Source organism: Cynocephalus volans, chromosome 2, assembly GCF_027409185.1.
Source record: "Cynocephalus volans isolate mCynVol1 chromosome 2, mCynVol1.pri, whole genome shotgun sequence".
In the NCBI taxonomy this organism is placed as follows: Eukaryota; Metazoa; Chordata; class Mammalia; order Dermoptera; family Cynocephalidae; genus Cynocephalus; species Cynocephalus volans.
The window spans coordinates 34876899-34903881 of record NC_084461.1 but is presented as its reverse complement, the minus strand read 5'-3'; the positions used below and the strand labels follow the sequence as shown (position 1 = coordinate 34903881).

At 43.1% G+C, this 26983-nt stretch overlaps 2 protein-coding genes across 7 annotated transcripts in view; one reads left to right on the top strand and one right to left on the bottom strand.

Moving 5' to 3' along the window:
* Positions 1-6815, top strand: part of LIFR (LIF receptor subunit alpha) — a 71204-nt gene extending 64389 nt beyond the window's left edge. For 2 of the 3 annotated variants that reach the window (XM_063083868.1, XM_063083859.1), the window contains one exon: positions 273-6815. In XM_063083868.1, the coding sequence (XP_062939938.1) occupies positions 273-896 (624 nt within the window). In that variant the 3' untranslated portion in view covers positions 897-6815. The remainder of the gene's footprint in view (positions 1-272) is intronic. The other variant, XR_010022387.1, reaches the window with a different exon arrangement.
* Positions 6816-16639: 9824 nt separating this feature from the next.
* The window catches only part of EGFLAM (EGF like, fibronectin type III and laminin G domains), a 176281-nt gene continuing 165937 nt past the window's right edge, over positions 16640-26983 (bottom strand). For all 4 annotated transcript variants that reach the window (XM_063083884.1, XM_063083897.1, XM_063083887.1 and 1 more), the window contains 3 exons: positions 22631-22714; positions 18584-18687; positions 16640-17787 (listed from right to left, as the gene is read on the bottom strand). In XM_063083884.1, the coding sequence (XP_062939954.1) occupies positions 17633-17787; positions 18584-18687; positions 22631-22714 (343 nt within the window). In that variant the 3' untranslated portion in view covers positions 16640-17632. The remainder of the gene's footprint in view (positions 17788-18583; positions 18688-22630; positions 22715-26983) is intronic.

The window sequence follows — 26983 nt, the reverse complement described above, 5'->3', positions numbered from 1 at the left end:
TAAAAACAGTATTGAGAAAATGGCTTGCTTCAACATCTGCTGAGTTTCTAAAATTATTAATCTTAAATTGCTTATACCTTGGTCTGTTTTCCTAATACTATTAATAGCAAGGAAAATACCAGTGTGGAGGAAAAACGTGACTTTGTGTGTACTGCAGAGTAGTAGAGGCAAATGTTTGTGAAAAAAGTATAAAATATGCCCCTTTTTGCAAGAGGAGCATTGCAATAGCATTTAGTGCTATTCTTAATCACTGTTTTTAAATTTATTTCCAGGGAAGCAGTGCTCTTAAAACATTGGAAATGAATCCTTGTACCCCAAATAATGTTGAGGTTCTGGAAACTCGATCAACTGTTCCTAAAATAGAAGATACAGAAATAATTTCCCCAGTAGCTGAGCGTCCTGAAGATAGCTCTGATGCAGAACCTGAAAACCATGTGGTTGTGTCCTATTGTCCACCAATCATTGAGGAAGAAATACCGAACCCAGTAGTGGATGAAGCTGTAGGGACTTCACAAGTCATCTACATTGATATTCAATCAATGTATCAGCCACAAGCAAAACCAGAGGAAGAACAAGAAAATGACCCAGTAGGAGGAGCAGGCTATAAGCCACAGCTGCACCTCCCCATCAGTTCTACTGTAGAAGATATAGCTGCAGGAGGTGACGTAGATGAAACTGCAGGGTACAGACCTCAGGCCAATGTAAATACTTGGAATTTAGTGTCTCCAGACTCTCCTAGATCCACAGACAGCAACAGTGAAGTTGTCTCATTTGGAAGTCCATGCTCCATTAACTCCCGACAATTTTTGATTCCTCCTAAAGATGAAGACTCTCCTAAATCTAATGGAGGAGGGTGGTCCTTTACAAACTTTTTCCAGAACAAACCAAATGATTAACATGTCACCCTGTCACTTCAGTCTGCCATCTCAATAAGCTCTTATTGCTAGTGTGACCATGTCAGCACTAAGCATTCTTGGAGGGATCCTGTGAAGTATTGTTAGTGAGGTGGACTTCACTACGTGCGAGTTACACTAAAAGTGTTAAAGTGCTTTTAACATAATCTAAAAGCCAAAGTATAGTGACTCAGAATCCTCAGTCCACAAAATTCAAGATTTGGAGCCATTTGTGATCGAGCCAAAGAATTCTCAAGTGCTCTACCTTCTAGAAGCATTTCAAGCTTAATATTGTCTAGTACATAAATGCGAAACAAATCCCACAGTCACTGTTTTCCATTCTGTTGTTAATGGTTTTCTTGTATGTATGCTTTATGGAACTGCAAATGGATTTGCGGGCAAGGAAGAAAATTGTCAGAGTGACAAATGATGTTTATTTTCCTGACATTTACTCCATTCTAGATGAAAACCAAGCACAGATTTTAAAATGTTTAAGATTCTCCTCCTCTATCCATAGCATTTACAAAAATTAATATAATTTTTAATGTAGCAACAGCTATTTAGTGTTTTGTTTGATAAAATATGCTGATTTCTGTGCCTACTGTATAATGGTTATCAAACAGTTGTCTCAGGGGTACAAACTTGGAAAATGAGTGTGACACTGACCAGCCTCAATCAGAATTGTGTTTCCTTGCTTTGTAGGTTTTTCAAACTTTTCCATTATTTTTTAGCTTTTATGCTAGCTTCCATTATTGCAGTTGGTTGCCCTAATATTTGAAATTTAAATTTCTAAACCTGTAGATCCAAGTTTTATTTTTAAATTCATTTTATTTTGTGATACAGTGTCAGCTTTATATGAGCAAATTCAATATTATTTATAAGCTTATACTCCCAGTGATTTACTATGTCAGATGACTACTAAGCAATATCTAGCAGCATTAATTATCCATGTAGTTTTAATTGGCTTTAGTGCCTCCTGCAAAGACCGTATTATTGAGCCCGTAGTCCTGGCAGTGACCTTTGCCACCTCCTTGCTGGTGTTCCTCCTGCTTGTGAGTCTTAGCACTTCCTCCTTCTTAAATGATCATCAGTCCCGACTCTGATCCAGTCCTCAAATTTTCAAATATAGAACTAAAGAGATAATGCTTCTTATAAGAACAGTTACTCAAGGGCTATTTCCTCTGTCATTAAACTGATTCAAATCAATGGGCACACCTGTAGTACAGGTGCAGCATTTGCCGGGTGAGCTGTGCAGTGCAGTTGTCTTCATTGCAGCATCCTCTGCCCACCCTTGTTTCTCGTAAGTGATGTCTAGGGTGATTGTGGTTCTTTGAAAAGCAGAATAATAACTAAAAAGTGTATCCTGTATTTTCCCTGCCCTCAGGTTGTCTATGTATTTTGTCTTTTGATAGTTAAGGCAAAAGTACTTGAAAATTTGAAATATCTGAATAAGTTAACAAATGCTTGTTTTTTATCATCTGAGGTTCTGTAATGTATTTGCAAATAATCAATTATTTTTTTCTAGCTCATAATGTATCTTCTTAAAAATTATGTGGAAAAAAACCGTAGGGTAACAATGGACAAGATCTGTTTATGTACTCTGTGTATGAACCCTGATTTTAACCGCTAGGATTCAACTGAATTCCTGAGCTTCATGATATATAGGTATGTGGAATGAAATACAATTAATTATGTGCACACATAGTATATTTAAACAATATAATAGCTCATAGTAATTTTCAATAATGAAAAACATATCAAACCAGAGCCATCCCTAAACAGAATTCTCTTCTTTTGTCTTCCTTTTTAATTCTCTTTGGCTCCTTCTCTTAGATGCTCCAGACACTTCGTCCTGGAGCTGCCTTCTGTCCCCTCCAAAGCTTGGTACCATACTCTGCTTACCCTCAGCTCATGCCACCTCATTCCCCATTAGAACTTAACAGTCGCATTCTTTATTGCTTTAAGACAAGCATAAGTGTTGGCTAAGGTAAAAGCTTATTAATCTAAGCTACACTAACCTGAGGTAACAGGAAAAGGCCAGAAGAGACTGTTTTATCTCTGTCATCAATATATGAGGCTACTTCAAAAAGTGCATAGAAAGATTCAGATTATCTTTCAATTCTATTTTTCCGTGAACTTTTTGAAGTACCCTCGTACATGCATTTCAACTGTGACCACCTGGATTCAGTGACCTTTGTAACCTATATAATAACCTATTTGTTTGGCTGATGGTGAATATCACTGGGGCTCTTGAGTCATTTCATTCTGTACAAACTTCACTGCTTTTCCTGTATGAAAGAAGTTCAGAGTGCTGTTCACCTCTCTCCTACCTCTGGAGTTCCATACACAAGGATCATTCAGTTAATGAGAAGCAGAGTACTGCTCTACTAGTCTGGGCACACTCTGTATAACTTGCTGTATGCTTAGAAGATTGTGCTTTAGGTCTGAGGCCTAAGCAGCTTTCCTTGTCTTTGCCCTTTGAATTGAAGACAGCCAGCACATTGTCACCTCTCTTAAAAGCCAATTTACTTATAAGCCAATTTCAAATCAAGCTTCCCTTGTGAGGAATGAGATTCTGGGGGTCATTATGACTGCATTTCTTTTGTGAGTGGCTATTTTATATGAACAATATTTAATATAAAAATATTCTTAAAGACTTAGCTAGGTTTTTGACACTAGGTAGACCTTGTGAGTTATGTATTGCATGGATTAGCACACACATGCGATATAAGTCATCCATTTGTTGAACCTATAGAGCCTTGGATTTGAGATTGTGGCCCTGAGCATCTGGATAGTTGAGTTGTGTTTATGTGCTTATGTGATAGAGGTGCTTTGTTCCTGCAGCTTAGAAACAGAAGCAGCCATTCATTGAAAAGTTTAAAGGAGGAAGTATCAGCCTCATTTTCCATACCAGCATTACTTCCACGGCTCATGGATCTGAAGGATTGCATTTAGAACATCTAGTTCTGTTGCACTCTCAGAAACTGGTAAAAAGTCACATTCTCAAAACTTCATGTAAATTTTATTCTTGTTAGAAATTAGTGCTGTAATTTCTTAATTGTCTTCATACTGTCCACATTTAAAGAACATAACAGTCCTTTCTGTATTTGGATAATTACATGTAGTTTAGTGAAGGAAACTAGGGAATGTTTTCTTCCAAAGGGAATTTGAAATCCATTTTATGGTATTTTAAAATCACAGTACTCCTTAATATGTCAATATTAAAAAAAAATGTTATCTCAAAGTTTTCCACTGATGAGGCACATACTCTGATAAAACTTTTTTTGTTTGTTTGCTGTAAGGTAATTTTTGCTGTTTTCTATTTTGAACTATGTTATAAAAAGTATAAAATTGTATACCTTTTATAAAAAGGCACTTTTCTTCTTATTTTGAAAGTATTAAATTGGGCATGTCTAGAGTAAAATGTAGGATCATTAGCTACAAAAACTAGACACAGTGAAAGTTTAATAACTATTCATGGATTGAGTCTCATCCCAGAGTGTTGCAAATTCAAGACAATTTTTCTGAAGGGTGGTACAGACCAAGATGTAGCCTGTGTACATCTGAGACTACCGGCTTAAAGACTCAAATCCAGTATAGAAGTGGCTCCACAGTCTGAGTGAAAACATGGGAAAGACTCATGCTTCTACATCACTGGATACTTATTTCTCCATAATTTTTAAGTGATCATAGTTTCTCTTTTTTTGGTAGGAACATGTTTGTACCAAGCAGAATGTGTTCTGGCAAACAAATTATACATTGATCTGTGAGCTTAATTGGTTAATATAAGTACTCATTTTCTTGATGAAATATTTCCTCAAAGCATTTATTTTAAACTGGTATTTTCCTGAAACATAGTTTCATGGTGTCATACCCGTCTTGTCTTTTATATCCAGAAGAAAATTTTCATCAGAAGAAAACGATTTCTGGCCAAACTTATAGAACATGCATCTTTTAGACACAGCCTTAGAATTTCATTGAAATTACTTGGTTTGAATTTGGTTTATTTATATATTCATGGATTATGTACCAGGGCTATTAATACTTAAACCTATTACTTCGCTAGGGTGGTTAGATTTCTGTTCCTTTTTAATTAGTGCTTTTGTCTTAACATTTTTGTGAAAACTGAAAGTAGTGTTTTAAGGCTGAAGCCCTCTCAGTGTTTTTGTGTGTAAGTGCCTAGGTGAAGAACCATAGAATCAATAAATCCAAAAGTTATAATAAGTAAACTATAACAAATTGAACATTAACCAAATACAAAGCAATGATAACTTACATTACTTTTTGGTTGCTGGAACAGAATACCCTAAAAACTAAGAGATGTGAATAGGAAAAAAACGAATGTCTAATTGATAAGTATATTGATCTTTATTACATTACATATGTCTTCTGAGATTGCCTTTGCCATCAAAACTTAAAAAAAAAAGAACACAGACTTACATTGCACTTAGCATGAAGTACTTTGCACACCTGATTGAATAGCCCACTTAAATTTATTGAATTTCCTTATACATTTAAAATGTACTTCCCTTTAGAATTATTCCTTTTGAAATGGGTAACTTTCACCTTCTGAACTTACTATTCTTCCTAAGCATTCCAGCAGTGTATTATAAAAGATAAAAAGATTTCTAGGTGGTAATACAATTTTCATTAAAACATGGATAATTAACTGTTAGGTTTAACATTATTATATTTGCAATTGATCATAGAAAAGAACACTGAGTGATGGTTTTTGTAAAAACATTTTTCAAACATCCCTCCCCTAATTGATCCCAAATACTTCCCCCCATTTTCTAAGACATCGTAAGCTAGCGGTTCCTTCTATTTTGCTTTTTCCTTCTAATGCAGTATTTAGGAAAAATATGAATAACATTGTGGATAGTTGAAGACAATGCAAAAAAAAAGAACCCTATTCAGTTCCTTGGGAGGGGTGGGTGTTATGTGATCGATACCCTAAGATTTGGTCTATCCTATTATTTTCTCAAAAAGGAGCATGGCTTTTTCTTACATACGTTTCAATTCAGAGTTGCTTGAAAAAGATTGGCCTGGCTAGAAAGGCAGGCATCCTAAGTTTGAGATTGTGCCACCTTAAAGGTATGTTCAAAGATAAAATAAGTCATTTAAAAATACTCAACTTTCCTAGTAGTTTCTACCTTTTCTTCTCTTTCATTAGCTGGCCATAAATCAAGGTCCTTATAGCACTAGGAAATAACCATTTTTTACTTTCAAAATTGCATTACAGTGAATTACTGTTTACAAAATACACATACTGTGAACAGATACAAGTTTTTGTCTTTTATAAGGTTGTTTGTAGAATGAATGTTTTTTTTAAAAGGGATGTTATATGTTAATATTTTCAGTTTTTTATAAATACTAGTAACTGTTTACTAATTTTTGTTTGGTCAGGTGTGTATAAATGTAGCTGAAAGAAAATAGGGAGAAACTGCAGATCCGAAACTGTTCCCTTGTTCATTTCTTGCAATGTTACCACTACAGACTTTTTTTTTTAACATGAATGATCAATTGTGATGTGTTGTACCTAAAATCATGTTTAGCCATATAAGGAAACATTTAAATATACATATACAGGAAGTAAACTATAGATGGAAGTATATTTGTGTGATTCAGTCTGATTCACAGAATTCTGTGTTTAATATGGAATAAAACAACTCCACTTACAGAGATGACAATTGAAGTATTTCCAGCCTTGTGAAAATTTGGATATTATGTTGCCGTTAGAAAGGGAAATTTGGACATTTTATATCATCATATAATTTCAGGATTTAGTTTCCATATCATTTGGAAAACATGATTATAGCAAGAATGTAGAATATAAGTAACCTATTACTAAGTCACCATAAATATAAAACTAGTATGCTTGGCTGTTAACTCTAAAGATATTACTTATGTCTGTTTTTAAAACATGCATGTATTTAACAATTTTCTCATAGTATTGTCATGGAAAAAATAAATATATTTTCTTACATCTTACACTGACAGATTTGGGCATTATTATTTTGTTTTTTTCCCTGCTGTTTTAAGTACTTAGGAAAAGTGGTTTCTGCTTTGTTGTTGCTGCTGATGTTAGTATTTTTGATTCTGTCCCATAAGAATTACAGTGGTTAGTTATGAAGCAGTCACATAGGTCTATGGTTACATTTTTAATATTTGAATACATTTCTGTGCCATTGGTATAACCTGCCATCTGTTCCAGTAAATCAGTATTCCATTTACACAGAGAAGTTAGCATAAAAATAATCAAATAGTGGGAATCCAGTATTAATAAATCAATACTAAGTAAGTAAATACTGGTCCTTGGAATATGGTTTTTAATTTATTTCCTCTGAGGATAGCCTAAACATTTCTGGAGATGCTTGGAATATATCAAAATTTCATCTAAACTTATTGAATTTAGAAATAGAGTCATTGATGTAGCAAAACCTTAGTAATTTTAAAGTATAAGTTCATAAAGGGAGAAATGAAGTTCTTGGTCATATATAGCTTAGACTTACCCAGAGTAGCAACTGAAACATGAATGAGTCTGGATTTAACCTGAAAAAACTGCACACCAATTTCAAATTAATTGTGAAACACATGTTAGTATTTAAGTGCTAGAAAGGCTCATTCATATATTCTGTCCTTTCGGGAGTTCTCATGCATAACTTGTTTCCCAGATGGTGAACTGTTGAACCAAAATGTTTGGCACCATCAACCCCAGGAACTTTGAAAGGATCAAAAAGAAAAGAATGATGTAATTATTAGAGGAAAGAAAATAGAGATGTATGAATATTTTTTTTTTAGTGTATAGTATTCAACATCACACTAAAATGTTAGCTTGCAAACTCAAGGGCTTCACAAAAGAGCTCTATAAGAATTCATTTGGAATGGCCTATAAATTTGACCCATTGCCCTTCCTCTCGAGTGACCAACACTAAACTGAAAAGTATTCAGTCTGTGAGACCCAAGGAAGTTGAAGTAACAAGAGATGTATTGAATTGATTTGGGATTAAACTGGAGATGATTTTATCCCTAGTGATTAGTCTCAGATTAAAGAGGCGAGAAAAGCTTTTGAAGCTGATTTTCATAAAAACTGTTAAATGGAAATAATGTTAAAATGAATGCAACCACAGTGTGTTAACCTCTCATAAGGTGAGAAAGACTTTCAACTTTCAGCTCAAATTTAAATCCTTCCCTCCCACCGCAGCCAGCCTTGGCGCTGCCGCAGACGGGCCTCTGCTCTGCACTGAGCTGGGTGGGGGCCAGTCTTTCTCTTCCTGGGCCTTCCACACTCCCCTCGCACACATCTTCCTCAGACTCGATCGTGCCAGTCAGGAAGCCTTGAGGAAGCGGAGTGTTGAGAACACAAGGGCTCTAGTCCCAAACTGTCCAGTTACCAGTACAGACAACACACCACCTTCAGAAACGAACCTAGCATCCAATTTTCTCGATTAACCACAGTTGCCCCTTCCCTTCCCGTGTTGGCTGATGCCAGGTTTCACACTTTGCCAGATCGCTCATGGCAGCTGCTGCCTTGCACAAGGCTAAGCAGACCCGGCTCTGATCCGGCAAACACGTACTAGGGGCGACCCTGGAGAAATTACCTTGCCTCTCACCCTGACTCCTCCTCTCTACAATGTGGATCTTTTTTTTTTTTTTTTTTTTGTCTTTTTCGTGACCAGCACTCAGCCAGTGAGCGCACTGGTCATTCCTATATGGGATCCGAACCCGCGGCGGGAGAGTCGCCGCGCTCCCAGCGCAGCTCTCTACCAAGTGCGCCACGGGCTCGGCCCTACAATGTGGATCTTAATGCCTGCCTTTGCACAACTGTTGGGAGGATTACAGAGAGAGGACATAATGCTCCCAACAGATTAGATGTCTGATTGTCACACGTGTCTCTATTCTCTTGAGAAACCTCAGGAGCACCTCGGCTTTCTCACCAGCCCCTTAAAGGTGTAAAATGCCTTCAAACCAGTTCAGACACACCTTAGATTACATCTCTCAGTCACACAGAAAGGAGCTGCACTGCAGAGGCCTGCCAGGTGGACCAGAGCATGTTCCCACAGGGTCAAATGCTGGAGTCTGCCTTTCTTCTCTGGGGTGACTTCTGCCAGCCTCAGGTTGCAGTGGAAGCATTGCTGGCACAGAGAAGCCTTTGCCAACCTCCCGAGGGCCCCCGTCCTTTGCCTTCACAGCCCCCGCCCTTCTCCACAGCACTGAGCACAATCCTAATGCTTTATTTGGTCACAGAAATTGACCAGGGGTCTCAGTCACTGTCACAGCCACAGAGCTTAACACAGTCTGCAACATCTTAGGCACTTGTGATAAATATTCTTTAAATGTGTCTTGAAAAAAAATAAGTGGTTTAATATATTTCCAAGGATATTAGGAATGTTATTTTACAAAGGGTGAATGCCTGTGGAATAGTCTTCATTGAAAAGATGGGGAGTCCTTGTTAAATGTCCATGCCTTAGAAGCCTCCCTGTGGCTTAGGGCCACTCCATCCCTAGACCTCCGCACACTCACTGTAGGTGCTGAAGTATGTGCTGAATGCAGTTACCTCGTTCTCCCTAGAAGGAAATGTGCCTTCATCCTCTTACCTCTTTGACAACTGCAGATGGGGGATAAATGGGCTTTATATCTGAAATGACAACAGGTTAGAGCTCTTCTACCCACCATCCAGCCCCCACCCCATCTTGTTCCCACTTTTAAATTTATTTTCATTCCCTCTGGGTCAGGTTCTCTATCTTTCCAAATTTCATGGACAAGTTGCATGACAAGTGATTCATTCCTGTCCCTGCCTGTCTTCCCCCAATTGCAAATCTGCTTCTCTGGGAGACAATCTTTGCCTGATATGTCAGCATCTACTTTGTAGGTAGGTAAGCCCTACTACATTCCTCAGGCCACATTGCTGTAGACTCCTCCACCCAGAAACAACACCCACCTCTTCTCCATATACAAAACTTTTCTTCTCCCCTTAGCCGGGCACATGGTCCTGACTCCTGTGAGCTTTTGCAGCCTCACAGTCAGGAGAGAGCCTGTTGTCACCAGCCCACAGTGAGGACTCTGACTGGCCTCCGTTTGTCAGGCTCTCCCTGGTCCAGTCGTGCAGCTGGGCAGAGATTATACTCAAAGGTCATTCTCACCAGACTTGGAGAAAACCAGCGCCCCCAAAAAGGGGATGATATTCTGCGTGGACAAAAAAATACTCACTGAAGAAAAACTAGAAAATCAAGGGAAAAAAATCACATAATTTTCTAATGTGGAATTAGTTCTTTTAACTTTTTATCCTTTCAGACATGTTTCCTTCATGATTATGTATGTGTGTATATGTACACATATATTCATATGTGTGTATATATGTGCATATATAAAAGAGTCATATTGTATAAGGGTCCTTCAAAAAGCTTATGGAAAAATGGAATCTAAAAATAATACAAATCTTTCCATGAACTTTTTAAAGGCCCCTCATATCTTCTATTTTGGAACTTGATTCTTTTAACATACTTTGAAAATCTTTTCATATCATTAGAATATTTCTATTGTACTCTTCTTTTATGGATATATAAAATTCCAATGTACAGGTGAATAATTAACTCTGTGTTCTGGACTTCTGTATTGCTCATATTTTTCATTAAACCATGGATGACTTTGAAAGTCGGGCAAGAGTGTTAGATGTTGGTTTGGTTAGAACTAAGGAACACTTGAATTTCACACTAAGAACCATTGACACCTTATACAAGAGAACTCCCAAACCAACTTAATGTATGCCATAAAATGGTCTTTGACAACCAACTGACTAATGAAGATTTTGAGCTAATGCAGAGTTCTGCCTATGTGCCATTTCCTCTGAGGTGAGGGGTGGCCAGCAGGAGCTGGGAGCGGGGCTGCTCAGGGCTGTTGCTGAGTGGTCCCTGGACAGAACAGCTACCTGATTCAATTTCCTCAGTCCCCAGGCACCTACACCATCAGATGTACTCCAGTCTCGGCCCTTAGTCATTTTACAGAGCCCCTGGTCCCAAGGAAAACAGAATTTTCAGGAACTATAAATAAGAATTTTAAAATATTTTTATGCTCTCTGGGAATAAAATTCCCCTTATCCTGTGAGTCTTTGTTTGACTCATTGTTTAAGGAAGTAGCAGACTGTGGCACATTCTTTAGTTGGGATAGCCCGTGACGTAAGGTGCATTTTAAGAAAATGAATCTGGTCTCTGGTGAAGTATTATATGGAGGTGGGACAGACTGGAAGTTAGAATGGGCAAGGTTTGTGGGAGGCAGGAGTCTAAGAAGGCCCAAGATTCTTGCCCCCGATACAATGGGATTCTTGCCCCAAACTGTGAATATGTTGGGATATCACTCCCATAATTAGGTTACTTACCAACTGACTCTAATATAAAGGAAGATGACCCCGGGTGGGCCTGGCCAATCGGGTGAGCGCTTACAGGAGGGACAGAGCCCTTCTTCCTAAAGAGAGGGTCCCCTCCTGGCTGTGAAGAAGCCAGCAGCCAGTGAGCTTGAAGAGGGCCTAGCCTCAGGTGAGACACAGCCTTGGTCAACACCTTGATTTGAGGATCCAAGTCTTCTCCCACTGCCTTCTCACCCAGGGCTTGGTTTGCGAGTAGCAAGTCCTCCGTAAATGTTTGTGAAACAAATCTGTGGGTGAGGGTCTGCAGAGGGGGCAGCTACAGCAGTGCTTGTGAGGGCCCAGCAAGTCATTTCATCATTTCACTCCCCCACCCTTCATCCCAACAGCCCCACAGCCTCCGAACAAGCTCCAAGGGTAGGCTCCCAGGCCAGAGACAGTCGTGTTTCAGCAAATAAGGCCCCCAAGCCTGGGCAAATCATTTGACCTCCCCTGACGAGGGGCTGGAGCAGACGATCGTCCAGGCTTCTTTCATTTCTGAGGTTGTGTGAAAATAGCCTGGACAACCAGTGGGCACATTTTCTGCTTTCCACTCTATTTGACAGTGCCCCCACTCCCCTACCCAACCTCTCACAGTTGCCCTTGAACCCCAAGTTCAATGAGAACATGGAATGTCTGCCACCAGGGCCTGAGGTCACCATGAGGTGGCCTCGTGACCCTGCAGGCATCTCCTCCCACAGCTCTCTCCGTCTGACAGTCCATTTTCTCTGCCTCCGCTTTCCTTCGGCCAACTTCCTAACAGGGCTTTCCTTAGCTAATCCCTTGGCCTGGTGCCTGTTACTTGTGTTGTTAAATGAGTATAAACGGCAAATTCCTTGAGCCTCCCTGGCCTTCCTTCTCAGAGACATTCCAATCCACGTCCTCTTGTAGCCAAGTCGGAGCTGCAGCCCCTGAGTATTAGGCTGTCCCGAGGCCACAGCCCCTAGCTGGGCACTGGCTTGCAGGTAGGTAACTGGGATGTTGCGGGAGGCCATACCACATGTTGGGACATTTCCGTACCTTTGCACACCATTTGGATCTTGAATAAAACAGAGAGACAAGACAGACGGATAGAAAAGCAGAGATCTCCTCCCAAATGCTGAGACACAGTGTTCCTCTCACATCTTTCCAGGAAAGGGCAAGTGCTCCTGGGAGCCACGCACTTTCTAGGACAAAGATGTGTTAGCGAAGGCTGGGCAGGAAGAGGAGGAGGGGCAGGGAGGGTTTCCCTGGGGCCTGCCCTGCTCTTGCAGCCCACAGCTTGGCCGGGGCCAGGGGGGCACAGTGCTGCTCAGAATAGTCTACAACAGCTCCCCTGAGTTATGGAGGCTCTTTGTGGAGATGAAGGCCAAGGAGAGGAGGGAGAATTTAAACAGGCCTAATTGCCTGTAGAGAGGCCTGAATCCCACTCGGGTGGAATAGCACTGGTTCTGGCTTCTGCTTTCAGATTTGCTCAGCCCAGAGTCCTTGCAATAGAGGAGCTTTGGAAGAAGGTTTGCTTGTCAGAGCTGTGATGAGAGACTAGTGAGCAGACCCTTAGACACTGGACTTTGCCCAAATCCCCTTCACCCACATGACTATACTGCCAAGGACAGCTAACCTGAGGAGGTCCCAGAATGCTGCTTACTAATCCTGGTGCCCTTGGGTAGGCCACACCTGACTGAAGGTCAGGCTAAGGGGTAGAAAAGTTCCATAGCACAGTATCTTGGCTGCGTCCTCATGGTGGGACCATGGGCAAGTCACTCAGTCTTTCTGGCCAGCTTCTGTCTTCCCAAGCTCATCTGCTCTGGCCATCGTAGGTGGAGGACTGTTATTAAGATCAAATCTGTGAACATTTATTTGAACGTGAGGTTCAAGTACAGTTACTTGCAGGGCCTATCTGAGAAGCCAGTTCATGCTGTTGAATCAGATTAGTCATTTTGCCAGCCTCAATGTAGCCACCTATAGTCTGGAACTTTTTAACGACAGCCTGTTGCTTCCACCAGACCCACCAGTGTAGATGCCTTCAGATCTGGCACGTTAGGGCCTCTCAGTTGCATTTCCCTTCTTTGTTCAGTGGTGCTGTATGACTGCCCAGCTCGGAGACAGCTGCCCGTCCTCCAGGCTGAGAAGTAACTGTGGGAGTGGGCCTGGGCCAAAGCAGGGCAGAGCCCTATCTTGGATTCTGATTTTGATTTCAAGCTGGCAGCTCTCTCCCCTCTGGGCTCCTTTCAGGTGAAAGTCCTGGAGGATTTCTTTCCCACCTTGGATGAGCGAACCTTCCACCCTTCTCAGCTAAGGGTCTGGGCAGTCACAGGGGCGCCCATACCCTGACCTCCGTCTTCAAGGGCAGCTGCTGTGCATTCCTGGGCTGGGCAGGAGCTGGAAGAGGCTGGGAAGGGGATGGAAGCAGCTCAGGCTTTGTCCAGACCCTTCTCCTGAAGGACTGTCTTCCCACTTAGAGCTGGAATTCTCTGTCTTTATTTTCCCCAACAGCTGGGCCTCTGCAGGCTGCCCCTTGGCAATTCCCTCCCTGGAAGAACAGCCTTCTGGGGTTGGGGGGTTGGCTGGGGGCCCCTCCTACTCCCTATTCTTCCTTTGGGAACTCGCAGTGCTAAAAACAAGCTTTCTGAGAACCATATTTTTCTGGGTTAAAGGTGAAAAATGCAGTATTTCCTCCAAGTGGAAAGCACTGGGCCTGCCAGCTGCAGGCACATTTCCGAGATCTGTCCTCCCACTCAGGGAGGAGGCAGCTCCCTGCAAGGGGAGAAGAGCGGAGGCGGTGGAGGGGGAAGGAGCGGAGGGAAGTGGGAAGGAAAGCGCCGGTCAGCGATGCCGGCGGCTAGGTGTGCGGGGAGCTGCGGGTCAGGAAACCAGAGGCGGTCAGGGAGCAGGAGCGCCGGTGCAGACAGCTGCCTCACGGGCTCCTGGGGCAGCGTGGGGACAAAGACGACCCTGCAGACCTTCCTGAGAGAAACCCCACGGTTGGGCCTGGAGGAAACACGTGGGGTTGTGAAAGCCAGTTGTAATAGGAAAAGCAAAAATATTCTCACCCACACCCAGTCACCCTTGCTTAGAACATGTGGGAAGTTCTGGGGAATTTTCTCAGATCCTAATTGTGGGACAGAAACTTTTCAGGAACCCATGCCTCACTATATCCTTCCTCCACAGGATGGGGACTGCCTTAACCTCCCAGCTCCCTGGCTACTCCCCAAACCTCTCTTCAGCCTTCTCCAACATGTCCCTCCCCACAGAGGCTCCCCTAGTGTCAGACCCAGATCCCATTTCCCCACTGGTTTCGCCGCTGGTCCCTCCTTCTCTGAACAAGACTGCTGCCAGGTGTCAGGCAACAGGTGGAAGGGGGGACGAGGGGACATGGGAGAGGGGGCTGGCGGAGGGGCGGGTACTGCTCCCAATGGGCCTGGCCTGGCCAGTCTCTGAGAAGGTCACAGCCCCGGCCCCATGGCTTCCTGCAGAACTATTGTCATGGGGCCACCTCACTCCTATTGCACCACTTCTTTCAACAACATGTGACTTGTTGTGGTGGCTTGATTGCATTAATGGCCTTGATTTTTCACCCCTCCCTATAACTATGCCCTTTGCCAGATGACTTAGTACTTCCTCTACTATGGAGAGGAGTCCATGTCCACTGGAGGGGGAGTCTATTTCTTCATCTCTTGAATCTATAGGCTTTAACTATAGATTGCATGTGGCCGAAGTGCCATGTGGCAGTTCCAAACCTATCCCTTTACTCCAGTGCCCTTGTCCTCGTCCATTATCATGAGAAGGGCATGCTCACACTGGCCCATTGATCCCAGGAGGAGGAGGGACATACACAGGAGCCAACCCAATTCACCTCACCATCCCCGCTGAAGCCATCCAACCCCTACACGTGTGAGCAAGTCCAACTGAGACCAGAATTGCCCGGTCAGGCCCAGCCAAGAGCAGCAGAGCAGCCAGGCTGACCACTCCAGGCATGTAAGCCAGAGGCACTCACTGCGGCACGCCACTGAGGTTTTGTGGTTATAACGTAGCATCACTGTGGCAAGAGATAGCAGATACACCTAGAGAGAACACTGGGACACCACAAGCCCAGCCTGAGCTCTTCCCAGCTCCCCTGCCCATCAGAACCCAGATCTAACCCCTCAGCTTTAGGGTAAAGTTTTTATCCTCACCACCACCTCTGCTATAAACTCATCCCACTTCTGGTTTTTGTCCACCGAGAGGGTGAAAGAGCCCTGCTCTGAGCTTGGGACATACTCTTACTCTGTGCTCCAGCCCTGAGCCCCCACCTCATCATGCTCTGTCATCAGCCCCTCTTGGGTCCCTCTACTCTGCCACCCTCTCACCTGTAGAATCCTTTCTGGCCTGAATCCATCACCGTGTCACTCTGTTGCCTTAGCCGATGGAGATCTGCTTCCCACCTAGCAGGGAGGTGTTTCTGAATATTCTTTACCTTCTACACATACTCCCAGGCTCTCATCCCTGGGTCAGTACATTTTTCTCTGAATAATACTTGCATGGAGCAACAACTCATCTGCAGGACAACTCTTCTGGCTTCAGCTCAGCTGGATATTTTGCTAAAATCACAATGATTTTTTTTGGCTGGAGGCAATCCATTCAAAATGTGCTATAAAAGCAGTTCCCTTATAGCTTGGGAAGCTGGCCCCAGCAGTCTCCAAGCAAAAGGTGTTGAAGTAAGGGTGGCCAGAAGGTGCAAATTGCACTCACAGAGTGAGGTGTGTAGGAGAGGATGAATTACTGTTGTTGTTGCAATTATTACCATTATTCTTCTGGTAGAAAGAATCCTGGTCATCAAAGTTTCCCAAAGAAGGGAGGCAGAAGGCTGAGGCACAAGGTGATCCTCTCTAGTTTATTTATTCATCTTTTAGAATTTTTAATGTGCTTAAAACTGGGTTTGCACAAAGCTCAAAAATCTTTGCTGAATGAATGCTTCACAAACAAGAGCAGTGTCATAACTGGGACTAATTATAGGCTCTTGAGTGACTTGGATCATATTTCCCTCTCTTTGGGGGAGCATTCATCTCACCTTTCCCTTAGCAAGTCCTGTCGTGGGGATCTGCCAATGAGCCACCTGTCGCCAGGGTCACGTGTGTGAACAGCAAAGGGGCCCAGCCAAGGGTAGGGAAGGAACAAGCCCTATTTCTCTGGTTCTTGCCCCGATGCTCAGACCGTGGAGGCAGTCCCTCCACCCCACCCCCTGCAGCACCTTAGAGGCACTGGTTATGTTAGTGTCTATTTATGGACACACAGCCTCTGCAAAATCAATAACCCTTCCATGAATGAATGAATGAATGATTGAGTGAACAAATGAGCTCGAGCCTTCTTCATCCTCTTTATTCATGTTTACTACAGATATTTCCCCTCTCATAAAGCAAATTTGACAGCAACCCATCTCAGTAACACATCTTCATTCTAATCTGCTTATTTTAGAAAGTTTTATATCCATCCCCTTGAGCCATCAACATTTACCACAAGAGAATGGCCAGTTCCCCAAGTTGCCCACCCAAGTTACCTATCCCACTCCACTGACACCACAGAGAGCCCAGACAAGTCTGCATTGGGAGAAAACTTTAAGGAAAGTGTGCAAGAATTCAGAGTCGTCCACCCAAACTTCCAAAAGTATATTGTGTGGACAGTCGGCAGCTATAAAAATATACACATACAAAAGTACAGCTACAAAATCATGGGGCCCATTCTCTTAGATTTGCATTATAAAAAGTAGGAATTTCCCCATATAGGTAAATATTGGGGGGTGGTCATATTATGATTATGAGTCTAGGTTTAGTCTCCCCCTATCTTTATTTTCATGGAATAGTCAGAGCACGTTGAGCCAGACAGTGAGGAGTGGAAGGAGTTAATCCGAACAATCCATGAGCAAAGGTGGGAAACTTGAAGTTCAAGGTCACACAGTCATTCTGCTGTCAGTAAGAGTACCATGAGTCAGGGAAGGAGAGAAGTATTTTAATACTGCTCTGTGGGTCTCTCTCATGTTCGCTTTGTAATGCACTATGAATCACAACACAGTCACTGAGCTACAGCAGACAGGCTCTGGAATTTGCATTGATGAGCGATCTCTGGCAGCCACTACACATTCAGTGGACAAAGTCCGATGCTTCCTACACAGAGTATTCCGTTGGGTTTGGCCCACAGAGTGTCAGCAGGAACAGCTTTCTAGGGACTCCTGTCTTGGTTCTCCGTTTCTCATCAGGGTGCACTTTCTCCTTGATGAGAGGAAACACACCTGGTCCCCGGGCCTCTGGGTATGGCATCAGGCAGGGTCTCAGGGCCCCCAGGATTCTCAGGCTAGAAGGCTCTGTCCCTTGGGCAAGGCCAGCTGTTACTTGGCTCCACAAGTATTGATGTTTTTCCCATCCACAGCATCTTCCACGAGGGAAATGTGGTAATCGGTGGACAGAGTGAAATGTGAGATGCAGCCCACGAGGCCTCTCATGTATTGTCTGTTAGTGTGCAGAGCAATTTCCTTCATGCCACCTGCCAGGAGGCAAGAGGGAGGGGGTGAGCCAAGGGGACGGTCAGCCGTGGGAGGCTGGGGTTCTCTTTGAGGTATTTGAGTGTCTACTGGCCAAGGTGTCCCTTGGCTGACAGGACAGTAAGGACTATGGGCTTGACTGCTCAGGACAACACATCTATTTTATAATTATCCTTGAAGGAATAGGTTGACTTAGATCAATTTGATACATCACCAAAGGCTATAAATCACAAACCTCATGTGTGATTTGTGGCTCAATTGACCAACTTGAAACCAAACAGCATCTACTGAATTTTGAAATGTTGTACAAGACGTCAACAAAATGTAGTACATAGTTAAGAGATGATGTCATCGTAAACCAGAAGAAATGCACTGATGTTGAGTGCTTCCAGTAATTTTCACTTTTAGAAAATATATGGATAAAGGTATGTTTTCATTTTTTTGTGTCTGTCCTAGTGGATTTACAGAAATACTACTCATTCTATTCTGAGAGGGGCCAGAAAGACAGATCTTCCTTCCTTAGAATTCATGGAGCTATATTTAGCAGGTTCCTGTTCTATAAACAAGAAAAGCATGGTTTTCCTGACGGGTTGGTCCAAAGTACAAAAGCGACTGAGTCCCTTCCTACCCCTCAGCCGTGAGTCAGAAGTTCAGAAAAGGGAAGAACGGAATATCTGGAGTGCTTCCTGATTTCCAGGTATTTGACTGATCCAGTGAAGTGGGCAGTCCTGCGTTACAAATGCAGGATTAACCAAAAAAAGCAATGGCCTAATTTAGCTTTGGTCAAAGGTCACTTACCCACATACAGAGCCCCGTTGATATTCAGCTGCCGCATCATGCCGGGGGACCTGCCGGTTCTGGCTCCGTAGTCATCCACAGTTATCTTCCCTGACTGCCCATCCCTGTAAAACGAAACAAGACACAACCGAAAACAAAACGCAACCATTTTTGTAGCTCATTCAATCATTCACATCATTTTAATAAAAATATATTAAAGCATCTACTATGTGCCAGGTACTGTGCTAAAAAAAAAATGGGGCTGCAAAAACCAAAACCAAAAAAACCAAATTCCAGGTCCTCAGGAGTTTATGGTCTATCGAGGAAGATAGAAAATCAAATGGCAAAGGACACACGGTGCGGCCCTGCTGCGGTAGAGAAAGGCGAGGGGGCTGTGGTCGGGTAGCAGGAGCCTCTGCCCCGGTCTAGGCAGGGGCCGCTGTGGGAGAGTCAGTGAAGGAGAGCCCGAGGAGGGGTCCATCTCAGTTCTGGGGCTGGGGAAGGCTGATGCGAGCCAGGGAGCAGTAATGGTAAAGAGAAAAGCCGAGAAAAGAAGTGAATAAAGAAAGAAAGAAATTTTTTTAATTAAAGAGAAAAGCTGAGGCCCGGTGTAGGCCGAGCACAGAGAGGTCGCTGCAGAACTGCAAAGGATGGAGCCGGAGCAGACGGCGAAGGGCATGGTAAGGAGTTTAGAATGATCCTGAAGGTGAGATTGAGCCAGGGAGGAACTTTTGTTGTTGTTGTCGTTAAAAGATGACTGGTAAGGGGATCTTAACCCTTAACTGGTGTTGTCAGCATCACACTCTCCCAAGTGAGCTAACCAGCCATCCCTACATGGGATCTGAACCCGTGGCCTTGGTGGTATCAGCACCACACTCTCCCGAGTGAGCCACAGGCCGGCCCGCAGGGAGGAACTTTAAGGTGAAGCTAAGGGTCGGTGACATGTGATGGTGATATGATGATGCATGGTAAGCTTGGATGTTACCCTAAGTACAATGGGAAGCCAGCAACGCAGTTTTCGTAGGTAGAGGATTAATCTACGAGAGGGAGAAAAATGGCTTAGGAGTTTCTAAAGGACCCACAGAGTCCAGGACTGATGTGAAGACAGGCGAGGGGAGGTGTTCATCTGCGGCAAGGGCTTCACTATTTTCTAAGCTGCTTTCCAAACCCACCCAGCCCCGTGAACCTTGTTCAGGCAAACACGCCCGCTTCTGCAGCACTGGGAAGGGAGGGGAGCAGCCCAGGCCTCACTTCTGGACAGCAACGCTTCTAGCGCTGAGCTTCAGAGAACTTTCTCCTGTTCCGTCCTCACCCTTGGGACCACACACTGCCCCCCACCATATTGGAAATGCTTTTTTAGAATCTCATACATGAGGGGCCAGCCCGTGGCTCACTTGGGAGAGTGCAGTGCTGATAACACCAAGGCCACGGGTTCGGATCCCTATATAGTGATGCCCGGTTAGTTCACTTGGGAGAACATGGTGCTGACAACAGCAAGTCAAGGGTTAAGATCCCCTTACCGGTCATCTTTAAAAAAAAAAAAGAATCTTATACCTGAATGCTGTGACGGGCAACAGCTTGCCTTGCTGCCTGCTCTTTTGTTCTTTATTATTACTCTAAAATGTTTCATTTTTTCTACTTACTCTACTCCATCAATTCTAAGAATTTGTCGTTTTTTATATTGCTGAAATGAAGATGTCTTATAATCAATGGCATCATAGATTTTTTTAAATGTGGTAATACCTCCTAAAATAGTACAAAATGTACTTCTTCCTCCTGTTTATTACTTATTGTCTGTTGCAAGCCCAACAAGACAAAGATGGCAGTTTTATTCAATGATGTATGTCACGTGTCTCGAATGGCAGATGGTTCATAATTAGATGAATGAACAAGTGAATTTGTGGAGCTTCAATATCCTCCTCTGAAATGGGAATAACTACGTCCATCTTCGAAAGCTACCGTGGAGATCAGATATTATGCACGCAAAGCAGAGCGTGGTGCCTGATACGTATCTTGCTCTATAAAAACTGGTAGAGGAGTGTGTTGTTACTATTGTCAATATCATCATATCACTTTTATCCATAAAATGAAGATTATAGAACTTAAGTGTCTGTGAATATTGACTGAGACAAAGTATGTAAAATACCTGGCACCTGGAGATGTTTAATAAATGAGAATTTGTTTTCTCTTTTCTGCTAGGATTAATGCCTGCAAGACTGGGAATACCCAGAGCAAGACAGTATACAAAGCAGGACTCCCCTTGAGGATCTCCTTTCACTGATCCTCTAACTCTGACCCTGGAGCCTGCTACACAGAACTAAGGTATCCACTCAACCCTTCTTGCCATAGCCAATATCCATGGCCTTAACCCAATTCCAACTTAGATCTGTTGTTCCATCCCTTCTAGGCCTGTCTGCTCATAATTCACAGTATCTGCTTGACTCTCCCACTTATCCAGTTCTAGGGCTCAGCTCCTTCTGTTCAGCTCCTACTGCAACCTAAGACCCACTAAAAGAGAGATCAATGATCCCAATAGGAGGTAATACCTTCTATAGGAGAATCAAGTCTGCTGGGCCATCTGCATGATGCCGAGCTTAGGGCCCTGACATCTGAAGTTCTCCCGGTGGAAGATTCCACTGCCTTATCCTTCCCAAACATCTGAAATCCTAGCTGTGTGGGGGCTGCATCATGGGGCAGGATAGAAAGGGCTTTGATCTAGGATTCTAATCTTGGCTCTTCCCACAAACAGCTGTACTGTCATGGGAAAGTCATTTAACACGGTTTCCTTAGATGTCCCCACCAATGTGCATCTTGATATACATAATCAAACCACAACAACTGTGAAGGCTTAAAAATCCTTGCATAATGTATGAGTATTCTACCAATTGTCTCTACCCAAGGAAACTGAGAAAAGGCTGTTCCCTGGTGTTCCCAGGGTGGGATATAGGGATCAAGTGTGGTTGGGGTAAGAACTCTAGCATTTCATATTCCATTGGATAATTCTGTGCAAGCCCTTTTAAAGACAGATGAGAGAGAAATGAGGAACTTAGAAGCCACATAGTTTGGAGTATTTGGGAGTTAGGTGGGATGCTGTGCATTTTGATTTATACTCTAGAACAAATTTGAAGTCCAAGCTGGTAAATATCCATTATGGGAAAACATTTCTCTTTTCGACAAGTTAGAGTTGGGACTTCATGAAAATCTCTGTCTCGAGGGATTTCTAGGCCACTTGGGCAACACAGATCTGCCTCTATATTCGCAGACTTCCTCTAGGGTATCAAAGGTTGGCACAGTGGCCAGGAGAAGGGTCCCTGCCAGGCTATTCTATCCCAGCCCACGTGAGCTGAGCAGGAAACTGATCATGGTGAGCCTGAGGTCCCAAGCCTCACTCATGACCTCACCACTGACTTCCCCAGAAAGGGTTCTGGTCAGTTCTCAGGGAACTCCAACCAGAGACTCTATTCAGCTTATCTTCTCCTGGGACCTTCATCTAACATGCAGTATTGACATTTCTAAGTTTGAGCCTGTTATTTGTTCTAAAAATATACTGTTAGGAATATGGACATATGTAGTAAAACTATAATAAAGAGCAAAGGATTGATTGACTCAAAGTTACTCAGAAGTCACGGTAGTGATTACCTCTGTCAGAGGGAGGTACATAATTGGAGCTGGGTGAACCACATACAGCTTCTAAAGTTCAGGTAATGTTTTTTTTTGTTTGTTTGTTTGTTTTAAAGTGGCCATTGCCGCTGCAATGAGATTTGAAGCATCTTCAAAATCTCATCTCACTAGATAGCAGGGCCCTCCTCCAGTTTAGCCATCAAAAAGTTTTTTCTCTACAAGGTCACTGTTCAGTGAAGATTTGGAGGTTCAGCCTTTCTGGCCTGTCAATGGTAGTAAAGGGCACAGGTGGAAGTTGGTAGCAAAATGCCCTGAATGCCCTAGATCAAGGGTACTAGGATGCCCGGCAAGGGTGGGGAGTAAAATAGTGGGACTAAAAGAGAACGTGACACCACATCCCCCCATTGCTTAGATCAGGCTCTGTTTCACACTGAGGTAGGTACTCACCTAACCGCCTTGACTCGGTGCCACCGACCATCGTTGAAGGAGCCATTCACCATGATGGATGCCATACCACTGCCCAGGTTATAGCTAAAGGCGTTGGAGAAGAATAAGAGAACAGAAGCTCAGGCAGACACCCATGCACAAATGATACTCATTGCGAAAGTTCTTTGGAGCTCAGAATCAGGTTTCCATAACACAAAACAAAGCAATGATATAAAGGGTGGTCAGTTCCCAGGTTAACTGTGGTAAAATATACGTAATATAACATTTAGCATGTTAACCATTTTTAAGTGTATAGTTCAGTAGTGTTAAGTACATTCTCATTGTTGTGCAACCAGTCTCCAGAACTCTTTTCATCTTACAAAACAAAAACTCTGTACCCATTAAACAATAACTCCCCAATCCTCCCTACCCCCATCCCCTGACAACCACCCTTCTGCGTTCTGTCTCTGTGGATGTGACTATGCTAGACACCTCATGTAAGTGGAATCATACGGTATCTGCCTTTCTGTGACTGGTTTATTTCACGTAGCATAAAGTCATCAAGACTGATTTTTTTTTTTTAAGCCCCATGTATGGAAGCATCAGTACAATAGTATCAGGAAAAACAAGAAGGGCTTTATCGTTTGTAGAGTGTTGTACTGGGTTGAATAGTGTCCCCCCCACCCAAATTCTTGTCCACCCAGAACATCAGAATGTGATTTTATTTGGAAACAGAGTATTTGCAGATGTAATCAGTCAAGATAAAGTCATACTGGATTAGGGAGGCTGTAAATCCATTATGGCTGGTATCTCCTTATAAGAAGAAGAGATCTAGACACAGACAGAGACACACAAGAGAGAAGGCCATGTGAAGACAGAGGCAGAGACTGGAGCGATGCATCTATGAGCCAAGGAACACCTAGGATTGCCAGCAACCACCAGAACCTAGGCAAGCAGCATGGAGCAGACTCTCCCTTAGGCCCTCCAGAAGGGAGCAACCCTGGCAACACATTGCATTTTGGATTTCTAACCTCCAGAACTGTGAGAAAGTACATTTCTATTGTTTTAAGCTACCCAATTTATAGTAATTTGTGACAGCAGCCTTAGGAAACTAACACATTGTTTTCACTGGTTTTTTTTTTTTTCTGGTTTTTTGGTTTTTTGTTTTTTGTTTTTTTAATCAGAACTTCAGAGTAGACTGAGCCCCAAAGAGATGAAGGAAATTTGCCTAAAATCACAAAGCTAACATGTAGAACTTGCACTTGGTGTATTATCTTCCTCATCCCCATTTTATTCTGATATCAGGTCCATCTCGTAGCTTCCTATTTTCTATTTCAGTTCCCAGATACCCTTGTACACTAAGGGTATCAGAAGACAACATGAACATGTTGTTTACCAGAGAGAAACATCCCTCTTAATCTAGTATACATCCAATTATTCTAATTTAATTCAACTCAACAAATATTTAGTTAGTGACTACTCTAGCCTTGAGCCTACTGCCTAGATCTTCCCTTGATAATATAACAGAGCCTGTGGAATCACACTTTTGAAGGGAAACGTATTCCACCTGGGACAACTCTCTCCTCCTGTTGTAAGGCTGGTGTCTCTCCTTTACCTCACTGCCCAAGAAATAGGAATGTTGAGAGGAAACCTGGATTAGTTACCAAGCACTGGCATGCAGTCATTCTGGGAAGACAGCAAGAATACAAAGTGCTTGCCTTTCCCCAGAAAAAGCACAGTAGGTCGTTCCTTTAATAATAGAGGCTCAAAGAAGTTGCACGGCCTACTGACATTTAACCAAAAATAGAACTTGGGGTGACTCGACAAACCATGGGACAAAGCTGCCACTCTGACCCTGAAAAATGCATTGTTTTCTAATGAGTCTCCCCCTATCAAGGGTCTCCTTGTACAGAGCAGCCTGGAGGTGGACTTTCCAGATTTCATTATTTGGTAGCCAAAAGCTTGTTGATAAATGAATGAATAAGAGGCAGGGCTAGTGCTTCTTGGTGAAAACTTAGCTGAATCAATGTCTATGGCTGTTTTGAGAAAGAAAGAGCACAGACACTGGGATTTGATGGACCTGCCTCGAGCCCCACTCTTGGCAATTTACTAGCTCCATGACCTTGGGGAATTTGCTTCATCTCTCTGAGCCTTAATTTCCTCATCTGTCAAATGGGGGTAATATACCTTCCCTAAAGGATCATAGGAAATGTTAAGTAAGACAACATATATAAAGAGAATGGTGCATAGTAGGAGCCAAATAATCCCACCACCCCAAACACATGTGGCAGTTAGTGCATCTTGTGTACGGAGTTGCCAGTGCTCCTCTGGTAGAAGGAGAAAGTTGCCATCAAGAGTTAAATTCCTCAAGCCTTTCTTGGAAGAGTAGCCATGTGTGAGAGTAAACCAACAGACTGTAAATATGTAACCAAAACTGTCAGGAACACCCAGATCTCAGAATCAAGGTGACCTTGGTACAATTGCAGGGACGCTGGACTGGAACATGATTGCCATCCAGTGAAGGGAAACCTTTGCAGTTGTGTGGATCCCATCTGGACGAAGGGTGGGCTTTCTTCTGTCCTCCAGCCTGAAAATGCTCCTGTTCACGCAAAAGGCCAGGATGTGCTCATGGGAGTCACCACTGAATCTAGCAGACAGTAACCCAGCCATCACTGTGGCTGGGGGGCAACTCGGTTGGCTTCTCCATGGCCTGACTCTCCAACACCCCCAATCTGATTTCAGACCCTCCACATAACATCCTGCTTCCCAGACACGTCGATACCCACCCTGACATATTTCCCTCTTTTATATAATAATAAATCACCAAGAACAGTAGTTACCTTCACTGGAGGAGGGATGAGGGAGCCTTTTTGGGTGGTGGAAATATTATGTTCTTTTCTGGGTGGTGGTGATGTGGTGTTTATATATTTTAAAATTTATCAAGCTGTACACTGAACACATGTGCCTGCACATAAGTTACGCCTCAGTATAAAAGTAAAAACAAACAAATGAGTGAATGCATGTCTGGTTTCTGTACCAACGTCTCATGAATCTGGCTACCATGAGTTACCCTGAGCCTCTCAACTTGGTGTGCAATAAAGGCTATGAGGCTGAGCACTAAGGTGGCCCCAGGAAATGCCATCAGGTGAGGACTTTAGGAAACTACTCAGCCACATTCATGTGGTGACACTTTTAGCTGTGATCTCTTCAAACTGTAGCACAGAGCACTTTACTAATGTTAGATCTCTGTCCTTTCTGTGGCATTAAAATGTTATGAGGTCAAAATTAGTGGGTGAAATCACTAGTGAGGTGAAATTTACAAATCCACCCAGTAGGTTTTATGCCCCACATATAATCATAAAACAAAAGGAAGCAAAACAAAAACAAAAACCACACTTATCTTAGCTGAGCACTTTGATCTCCTTTTTTCTGTTCAATTTTACACCAAAACTATGATACTTTTTTTTGTGTGTGGGGGGGGGGACAGTTGGCCAATAAAGGGATCTGAACCCTTGACCTAACTAAATTAGCTAACTGGCCAGCCCCTGACACATTTTTTTTAGAGTTTCATTGCTCTATTCTCTGGAAGGGCTTTGAGCACTAAATTAGCCAAAAGTACCAGCATTTAGGTGAATGAAGAAAGTCAAAAAAGTTTAGAGTATATTTTATTATCTTAGGATTTTTCTTCTGTTTGCTTTGGACCTGGATCAAACACCAAAACCTCAAGAATGATTCATCTGCTCCTAGAACGGTTCATTCTCTAGGCACCACTGATATAAGCTCCTCGAGGGCAGGGCCTCTGTCTTATCAAAACTAACAATAACTAAATTTTATGAAGCAGTTATATTGTGTTAACTTCCTCCCAGAAAAGTCAAGGATAATAATTTTTATTATTAACACTAATAACTACGAATGCCAGACCCTGCACTAAGCTCTTTACGTGAATTAATTCATTTAGTCCTCACAACCAACCCTTTCCTTTTACAAATTAGGGGAGGCTCAGAGAGGTTAGGTAACTTGCATGAGATCACAGAGCCATGGGGATCAGGCGTGTCTGACCCAAAGCAGCTACAGTCTCTGTTTCTCAGCGTGGTTCCTGAAACCACCTGGGGTGCTTGTTTCCAGTCAAATCCTGGTGCCCACCCACACCTACTCCATCAGAATCTAGGATGGCGGGCCCAGGAACCTACCTTTGGAACAAGCTCCCTGGTGACTCACTGTTGACATTTTCAAACCACCGGCCTACACTACAACTCCGCTCTGTCCCCAGCCCTCCTCAGCACTTCTATTTGTATCAGGTGAATGGATGTGGTGGAATAACTGCCCAGATGAGGGAAACACAGCTGCAGGCCTAGGGACGGGCGCAGAGGTCTG